At 36.1% G+C, this 9,606-nt stretch overlaps 1 protein-coding gene across 2 annotated transcripts; it reads right to left on the reverse strand.

Moving 5' to 3' along the window:
* Positions 1 to 1,056: 1,056 nt before the first annotated feature.
* Positions 1,057 to 8,907, reverse strand: c14h1orf210 (chromosome 14 C1orf210 homolog). Of its 2 annotated transcripts, XM_042006827.1 has the most exons (5): positions 8,758 to 8,907; positions 6,531 to 6,642; positions 3,630 to 4,107; positions 3,296 to 3,490; positions 1,057 to 3,117 (listed from the first exon to the last, which is right to left on the reverse strand). In XM_042006827.1, exons 3-5 carry the CDS (start codon positions 3,679 to 3,681, stop codon positions 2,915 to 2,917), a joined length of 450 nt encoding a protein of 149 aa, XP_041862761.1. In that variant the 5' UTR covers positions 3,682 to 4,107; positions 6,531 to 6,642; positions 8,758 to 8,907; the 3' UTR covers positions 1,057 to 2,914. The 2 variants fall into 2 exon arrangements, with proteins under 2 accessions (XP_041862761.1, XP_041862760.1); XM_042006826.1 differs by lacking the exon at positions 6,531 to 6,642.
* Positions 8,908 to 9,606: the final 699 nt, after the last annotated feature.

Genomic DNA, 9,606 nt, shown 5'->3' on the forward strand with positions numbered 1-9,606 from the left:
TAAATATCTAAACTAATTTAAAATAAGACGAAAAGAAAAATAATTATTTAATAAAATGTAAAAGTATTTAAATTAAATTAAATTAATATTATTTTGGTTTAGATTTAGTGTTTTATTTAGTTACATTTTTTAATGAGTAAAATGGTTTAGAGGAAACTGTTGTATCTTAACAGTTTTTTTTATAGATTGACTTATATGAAGTCAGTAATTATAAACTAGAGTAGCTAATGTGGATCATATGATGTATTTCTTTTGAAAAGACTACAAGTGGACTGAGTTAAATTGCCAAAATAATCTTTATTTTATTTTTGGTTATTTCGAATTACGCAACATTATTCTGGCCAAGTTAATTTAAGAAAAAAAAAAGAAAGAAAAAAAAGTTAAATTCTTTTTATTATTGTTATTATTTTGACACCAGGATGACTCTCATTTCCGGTTTAGTGTACGCTTAACGCACCGTGTTTCCGGGTGAAGGCTCCCCCTGACAGCTTCGCACAGACCTGTCAGATCGCTCTTATCAGTTGCATCGTCTCTGAGGACCCGAAACGCTCCAGGTCTTCTCCCAAGACGCAGTGTCAGGTTTAATCACTGATGTTTATACCATATATGCAAAGTTTTTAAATAAAGGTGAGATTTGATTTTGTTCTCAATGAGGCGAAGAGAAACCAAGACTACTCGGATTTATTATGGTCCTGAAAAGTTACTTCCAATTTTTAGAAGATTTCACACACACACACACACACGCACACGCACACGCACACACACACACACACACACACATTCACTAAGTGGCACGATTTTACAGTCTGATGAAGTTTAGTTTCATGCCAGAGCTGTTATTTCTGTCTCTGCAGCATTATACACAGACTTTGTAGACAGCAAAAGTGCATCAGCCCTAGCTTGAAAGGGCATTATGTAAAGGAGACTTCAAAAGCAACGAAACATAACAATGCACCATACTGTAACAGTGCATGGACGATCAATTTGAATTGTGTTGATATTTTTGTCTCTTGAAAAGTGTTATTTTTCTATAAGTAAATTGCTGTTGAGAGTTTAACATCCTATTGTTTTATTGTTTAAGAATTTAAATTACAACACAGATTAGTTTTTTATAAGAAACATCAACACATGTACCGCTCAACAACAATGACTTTGCAAAGAAACATATTCCCTTATGGAAACCATGCTTACATGTAGCACGACTATTTTACTGTAACTTGCAACACTATGTAACTCAACAAATCAGTTAGACAGACATCATCCAACTATAGATTTAAGGGTATCTAAAGGTTATAGTCCTTAAAAAATAGCATTTTGTGCTGAAACTATGCTTGTTAGATATACATGTCTGTTTTCAAAACAGAAATTTTATACAACAATTAATTTATTTAATAAAAAATAACACATGAAGATCCTATTGACGTTTTTCACTTGATCATTTTTTAAATAGGTAATATTAACAAATGTGATTCAGCAAACAATTTAATACAAAAATAATTCTCCATAAACTCCACACTTTTATACCAAGTCCTGCTGCTTCCAGTGTACGTAGAAGAACCCCAGGCCTAATTTGTCAAAATCTTTTAATATTTTCCTTGAACTTAATATAGATTAGTTCAGACATTTGTTTCCTCTAGTCTAGTAGAACCTGAGCATAGCAGGTTCTTGAAATCTAATTACATGCATCTGTGGTTTATGTATTTGAAATCTTCTCACGCTGAACATCTGCCTTTTTATTTGCAATGTCATGTAATGACAGCAGTAATTGGGGTTTAGTCAGGAATAGTTATGAACTAAAGAGAAAAGCAAATGTCTTGGTGACAGATACAATTAAAGTGATGGTAGAGGAGAATATGCTCAGTCAACTCATGTTATTCTGCAGATTAAACGGTGAACTAACAAATTCAACGAACTCATGAACAAGGTGGGGCAGGTTGTACAGAATAATGTTGTGGGAAAAGATATATTTTGTTTTTAGTTGTTTGGCCAAAGGAACTGTAAAAATTTTGGGTTCAGAATACAGCCACACATGAGAAGAAACTCAAACTAGCAGTGAAACACGGTGGCAGATGCATTATGGTTTGGTGTTACTTTGCAGCATCTGGGACGGAGCAGCTTGCTGATTCAGTGTTTAAAGTTAATGTGCAGCTCTCAGGCCAGAATTAATTTACCTGTAACAGATCTTTCTGTAGAATGGTAGTAAAAATAAACATAAGCAAATGGAGGAATGTTTTTAAAGAAGACACAGAGTCTCATGGTCAGGTCAAAACCTGAAATCTGAATTTAAAATGAAAGTTTGTTAGAGTATCTGAAGCAGGCAACACAATCAAGAAAACTTACAAACAACTTTCAGCTGAAGAAGAATGATTAAAAGTTTTAGCAAACAGATGATGAATAAGATATTTGTATGTTTTTGTTTCCTGAACGTTGCTATATCCTGGGGTCAAGGGTATTCTTACTCTCCACACCACAGAATCTTATTTATATGATCTGAATATTATTTCTCTGTTAATCCCTTTAAAAAAAGACTTGGACTTTGTGGCTATGTTGAAATGGGTGTGTAGGGCATGTTTAAGGAAAGATTAAGTATTTACTTGTTCAAATGTTTAAAATAAATAAATAAATTCCAATAAATCTGTCTTGCTTTTTCATTTTTTATGTGGCATTCCCATGAGAATATGCTGATTATTTATTATGAGATTTGTTATGGGTATTCAGGCCCACATTGAGAATTACTGCCATAATAATGTAGTAATAAAATTTATTTTACATATATAAAACTGCTGTTCACCAATTGTCTATTCTGTAAAAGAAAACTTTCACAAAAGGAAAAAAAAGGAGTGGTGTTGGTGGCTCAGGGGTTTCCAGCTTCCAATAACTCTTCAGTGGAAGGCAGTGTTTGAAGATGCTGCTATTAAGTGATGGTATATTCAATCTCCTCCATTTCTTCCTCCGTGTCTACATCTATGTCATCTGCTGCTCTCTCAGCCCTGGCTCTCTCATTGGGTGTGATGTAGTTGTCTTCAATGAAGCCATCATCATCATCTTCACTCACAGGTGGGATGCAGTGAGGGTTCATTCCACGTCCCCCACGTATGTCAAACTCCACCTCCAGACCTGAAGGCAACAAAAACAAATAAATATAGTAAAAATAGATAGCATTTAGAAAAAAAAAAACACTTTTTGTGTTTCATTCTATGTTTTCCAGACCACACATGAATGTTAATACTGTAAAACATCATTAATCATGTCAAAATCTAACATGTGGTGCAGATTTGTGGGATCAAATGCAAACCTGATACTCCACTCTGGCTGACAGCATCTGCTTCCCTCAGCCTTGTGTGTCTGTAGCTGGCCAGGTAGCGCCTTATCACCTGGCATTTAGCTAATAGAGCGATGAGAAGGGAGACAGAGATGGCTGTGACCAGGACGGCCACTAAGAAAACCCAGTTGTGACTGGTATGTTTCACTGATGGGGTTGCTGTAGTGTCTGTAAAAGTGTCACAAAAAACATCACATCACATTTTGTGCTGTCATTTTATAGTAGCACATTTGAAGAAAGCACCACGATTCTCAAAGTAAACTTAATTCCGGTGAAAACTGACTGAATGAAAATGAAGTACTCTCACCATTTGTTGTTGTTGGAGGCAAAAAAGTTGTCTCATTTCCTGATGATTCCATCTGGCTTTGATCTTATTTGTGATGCCTTTCTTATGGGGAGTTTTTAAGCTTGCTCCTTCTTAAATTAAATCTTTCTTTTAACTCCTCTTTAACAGACTGCTTGTGTATATCACATATAGCGAATGTCAAGTTCTTCCTACAAGATCCAGAACAATCTTGATTTCATGGTTTTCAGTCTTTTCACCAGCTGGGCTTTGTTATATTCTCTTCAGTGGGTGAAGGTTTAATTGCACTTGCAGGAGATGTTGCAGGGCAGGCATCTCCCCAGATGAGGGAGGTAGTTGTCTGTAAGATTTCTGTTGACCAGAGAGGCGCTGAGCCTTTAGAGCTCCACTAGGCGGCAAGACTGAATAACCGCTCTGTGCCAATACAAAGGTGGTTTCAAGTTGAAATATTAGCCAGTTCCTCTGTAGCAGACAAATTAGGCTGTGCAGAAAATGGAAGAAAGACATAAGAACTTAAGATTTTCATCAGTCTCTACATATCAGACACAAGAAAAGAAAAAAAATCATCTCCAGTTTTTTAGGTTTTCAGCACAAATATAGCACTCCTAGACTTCTCTCTGCCATTACATACATATTTCATTATTTAACCACACAGCAGGAATATTAACAGTCAAATGACCTAAATATTTCACTTGGTGAATTTATGAAAAGTAAGTTTGTCATCATGAAAAGAAGATGCTATGATGATCCCATGATGCCAAACGTCATTATTGATTGTGAGCTGTCAGGAGCTCATCCACAGCAGGAAAAATGTGTTGCAAACAGGAAGTCCCACATACTGGAGAACATTCTTTGTTAGGATAGCTAATGCAAAATACTGGCAAACATTTATGTGCATGTAGTGAGTGTGTAAAAGAATCTGACTGAGCGTTTTTTCCTCTTCCTACAATAGAGACGTGTGATACTAGTAAATAAAGGAAAGCCTGCCAGCGTTATTATTTTGCAGAAAAAAATGCAAAATGTTTTAAATATACACTACCGTTCAAAAGTTTGGGGTCACTTCCCTATTGAATCCCATGGTAAAGTGACCCTAAACTTTTGAACAGTAGTGTACATTTATAGTAAAGTGGTGCAGAGAGAAAAGAGAAGAAAGAAGATACTAGAAACATTACTGTATTATGGGATTTTTCTTTAGTTTGTTTTGCTTAGCACAAACCCTGGAAACAAGAGAACAGCTATATTAGCTTTGATGAAAGATGACAAAACTCCCTTCACTGAAGATCAGAAATGAAAAACATCATCTTGTATCCTGTTTGTCTTATCCATACTGAGCAAATACACACACACACATACAAAATCAAAGCAAAAACAAATCCAAACGTGTATACTAAACCAACAAGACATGAGGGCTTTATTTTCCCAAATAGAGCCAGCACAAAGCCAGGCTATCCTTTGTCCAAATCTAATCTAACCTGCTGACAGATGTAGCATCATTTTTATGGAAAAGAAGCTATTAACTGTTATGAATGGCCGTGGTTTACACAGATCCAACAAGCTGGTGTTGCACTTTCATCTGTTCTGTGTATGAGCTGACACCATAATGTTGATGGTGCTCTAAATGCAAATTTAAACTGGTTTTTCACAGTTGCTCAAACTTGAAAGAGAAAGGACCTTTTTGTAAAGGTATCTACGAATTTGTCAAGGTATTTGCATGCATGAGTCTATAAAACTGCATCCTGGTTTTATTGCACAGCGGAGCTTCAAAATTCAGTCAGACAAGATTATCCATGCTGCTCTCAGTAATGCAGTAAAACTAAGTAGTTTTACTACCTAAATAGAACTTGACATTGAAAGAGAGCAGCATTGAAAACAACAGTCTTGCAGATAAATAACAAGGTACTATTTCATGGAGGTAACACTAAAGCCACTTCTGCCAATACCCACTGAAGTCTGCTTTTTATCTTGTTAAAGATAAAACTAAATAAAAAATAAAGATAAAGAGCAAATTCATAGTTCTGCATCAAATGGTGAAAACAGTTGTGAATGTAAATGTAGGCACATTTCAGACTGTACAGGTCTCGGGACTTGCTGAGGTTTTTGGGGACTGGGGAGTTCAAAGAGGGACACCATAGCTTCATGGGCTTTTTCTCTGGTTTTATGAGAATGTTGAACAGATTAACCATTCAAAATCACATTGTAGTTTATTAGTAACTATTACTACGATGAAACAAACATCCCATATGATGTTTGTTTTATTTATTTTTAATGTACTTGTATATTGGCCATAGTTCCTGTGGTGTACATGAAAATAACTTAGTCATTACAACTATGAAAAGATTTTTCTTCTTGAATCCTGTCATGATACATTGGTAGACACACTAAAAACTGTTGAGATGGCTGCATCTGTGACTGAAAACCTGATACTTTTAAGTACTTTTAAGTATCAGCTTTTCAGTAAACAGTTACTGACCAAAGCTAAGTAACTGACAGGAACATTTACTTGTGGATGAAAAGAGGCAAAAAACAATAGCAATTTCTGTTACCTTTTTTCATTTCAAGAGACCCTGTGGAGCTGTTTCACCATGCTTTACCCCAGCTCTGCAGAATAACACGAGTTGACTGAGCTGGCAGCTCACACTCTTAAAAAACACAAGGGTCTTGTGGGACTTGGCCACTACATAACAAATTTCCTTCAGCTTTTCTTTAGTTTTCTTTAATTACTCAGCTCTGACAGAGGGCTGATGAGAAAAAAGAGAAGAAAAAAAAGTATCAAACTATCTCAAAGTGACTTGTAAAATACTTTTATGTATTTCCTGTCTTTAATTTATGTTTCTTTTTTCAATTCTTACAACGTAGTTGTTGCTTTCTTGGGCATGTTAAAAGATTTCTGCACAACATGCTCACTTTCTTTCTTCCTGAGGTGATTTTTCTCAGCAAGACGGGTCCAGCAGCTCCACGCCTGCCATCAGGCCTTTTCCCCTTCATCTTCTCAAGCTATTCTCTCCAGCACTGTTAACTGTAAACACGCCAAGAAGCCTGCTTTTATCTCTTCCTGTTCTGTCCTCACATAGGCAGAGCATAACAAAATATACACACCAAGCAGAGCAGGATGAGACAGAAATATGCGTTTCAGATGTGGTGCTGTTGTTGTACTGTAGTTTGTGCTTGTATCTGACTCTGGATGTGTAAAAGTCTACATTTGCATATTGTTCTGCATTCGTCCTCTGTTGAATATAATTATCAAAGCTAGAAGGCTGTTTGTCTTACTCATACTTTTTTTCATTGCCCCAAATTGTGAGTCGAGTGCCAGTTTATAGATACTAATGATGGCCAGGGGGTTAAGAAATATTCTCTCTGTCATCAAACTGAAGCTACAATTTTTTGTTGAGATTTTGTTACCTTGTGTTACATAAAACAAGAACATATAACTACTATAACAACTTCTTTTCACATAATGCATTTTTTGTTTATGATTATTTAGCGAGTCACATAAAAAATGTCCCTCTCTTTACCTAGGTGCAATAATTACAGATATCCATATTTTACAGGTACTTTCAAGTAGTCCTGACCCTCAGCCTAACGAGCCAAAGTGCAGCAAGTGAACCTTCTTTCTTCCCTTTAATCCTTCTGCCAAATTCAGTATTTTCTCTTGCTTTGAAAAGTGCGGAGGAGTTGGGCCCTTCCATTGTTTGTCAAGGATAATAGGCATGAGATCTAATTGAGCAGTGGATTACCACAAGCAAAAACATTGTTTCTGAGTGTGATTATTTAAATCAAATAATGTGAGTACTGAAGTATGGGCACTTAGAACACAACCTTGGAAGAAAAACATCAATGTATTGTACTTTTCTTCTTTTCCTTCAGTAGGTTCATGTTATAATATGTAAGGAGCCTTCAAATGTTTGGTTTTTTGCTCTCAACCACAGAGTAATGGCCGTGTCAACAGAGACGGAACAACAAGATGGGGAAAAAAAGCCATGCATGTTAGTGCTAATAAATACACACTTTTTAACATGCATCATGACCACAAGCTAATATTTAAAACTGAGGTTTAGTACATGGCTGTGTTAGATCTTAATGTTTGCTTTTAGGGTACACGATAATGAAAGATTGTGTTCCAGTGTGTATTTGCTAAGTTGTGCTTTTGTTTGGGATGATAACAGTTGGAGGCTGACCTTATGCAAGTCAGTATTTATCACTGGTGATGTGTAATTTATATTAGTTGTAGTCAAAGAAAACTGAATAAGTTCTGTTCCATTTTGTCCTCATTACAAAGCATTTTAAGCTACTAGTTGGTGCAAGAAATGTTAATGATTGTAAAGCTTTATTGGTGTTTCTTTTAGGTGAGCATTTAATCATTGACATAAAACCCACACAATAGCATATAAAAGGACATGTTACACTTTGTCTGTGGTTAATCTTCTGTAGAAATGACCTGCAAACCTTGTTCATATGAACTGATATGAATTGATGTAGCTGCTTTTTATATACATGAGTAAAAGTGGCTTTTCCTAAGGCGGGCTATGTCTGTTTTTAAGCTAGCTTTTACTTCATATAGCATTATGGCTTCAGGTGTAGTCAGGCTTCTTGTTTTTCTATGGCAGTGCAGTACGCTTGCTGATCACCCTCACAACACACAGATTATTTTACAAAACCCAGTTGTGAAAATAACACATCACTTCAGATACAGAATTTGGGGCTGTGGATGCATTTTGCTGTTGCTGCATATTTTATCACAAATGACATATTTCTGTGGTGAAACTATCTCTTGCATTTGTAAGCCAGTTCAGTCACTAAAAAGTAAACACGTCCACTGATTCAGCACTTTGTCACCGCAGTGTAAAAAAAATGGGGAAACAATTTCTACTGTTGTTAAAATTTCTATCAGTTGTAGTTTCAGTAGTAGTCAGGATTTTAGATTTATTTAGCAGCATCATTTTGACACCACCTTTTTCTAATATTGCAAGTAAACCTGAGTATATATTAGTATTAATGTTACAGAGTACAAGTAATAACTTTCTACCACACTGGGATCATATTTTTTTTAACATTAATCTGTAAATATTAGTTATTACTAAGTCTACATTATACTGTCAAACCTCTCAGTAGAAGACTCTTATTCAAGTCTTACCTGGTCACCTGTCTGTTAAAATCCCTGTTGCTTCAGATTTCAATTGCCTTCTTTCTGTCCACACATTTCACACCAACCTTAACATTTTCATTTGTTTTTTCTGTGACGTGAAGAACATGTTGTGCAAAGGTTGAATGAGGTGTGCTCTGCAGCTGCTTCCCAGAAGGGCAAGTTAATGACTAACCTTTGTAACTAAGGTGTGCTCCCTCCCGCCTCCTGTTGCCCGGCCCTGTCCAATGATGCAGCAGACCTGGTCAGAGGCAATGTTCTCAGCAGCACCAAACCAGGAAGAAGGGGGATATATGACTTTTAAACAATAACACTTTTTTGCTTTGTTTTGTAACTGTCTTGTTTATTTAGAAGTGAGGCTACTATCTATTTGTCTAAGCTATTTTGCAAATGTTAATGTAAGTACAAATTTTAGTGACAAATTTTATTAATCTCGTGTGATATTTGTTTTATGTATCTTTAGCATTCTCTAGTGGGCGTGTACATCTGTAGTTTATTTACTGTCCCTGGTGCCAAACCTTTCCCTGTTCATCTGAAATATGAACCTTTTTCTCAACATTTGGTATATGAAACAGGAAATTTGACAAGATAGCATTGCAGCAACAAGGAGTTTTGTTTATGTAAGATTCACAGCCTTGTGGAGAGAAAAGACCCTGAAAGGAAAAGCGAAGTGACCCTGAAAACAATAGGGACACTTCCTGGCCACTCTTCCTCCTTCCCTCCCTTCTTCCCTCTTAATGTTCCAGGATGCTTCAGCTGCATGTCTTGGGGCAAATGGCAGGGACATAGATGGGTTGAAGCAGTAAAATAAAAACTCAGCATCATCTCAAAGATGCAAGA

This window comes from Melanotaenia boesemani, chromosome 14, assembly GCF_017639745.1.
Source record: "Melanotaenia boesemani isolate fMelBoe1 chromosome 14, fMelBoe1.pri, whole genome shotgun sequence".
Taxonomy (NCBI): domain Eukaryota; kingdom Metazoa; phylum Chordata; class Actinopteri; order Atheriniformes; family Melanotaeniidae; genus Melanotaenia; species Melanotaenia boesemani.

Excerpts from the sequence above, each read along its gene's own strand:
- c14h1orf210 (XM_042006826.1), bottom strand. The coding sequence starts at position 3,681 with ATGGAATCATCAGGAAATGAGACAACTTTTTTGCCTCCAACAACAACA. Across the intron at positions 3,491-3,629 it reads GCCTCCAACAACAACAAATG|ACACTACAGCAACCCCATCA; the intron begins GTGAGAGTACTT and ends ACACTTTTACAG. Across the intron at positions 3,118-3,295 it reads CAGCCAGAGTGGAGTATCAG|GTCTGGAGGTGGAGTTTGAC; the intron begins GTTTGCATTTGA and ends TGTTGCCTTCAG.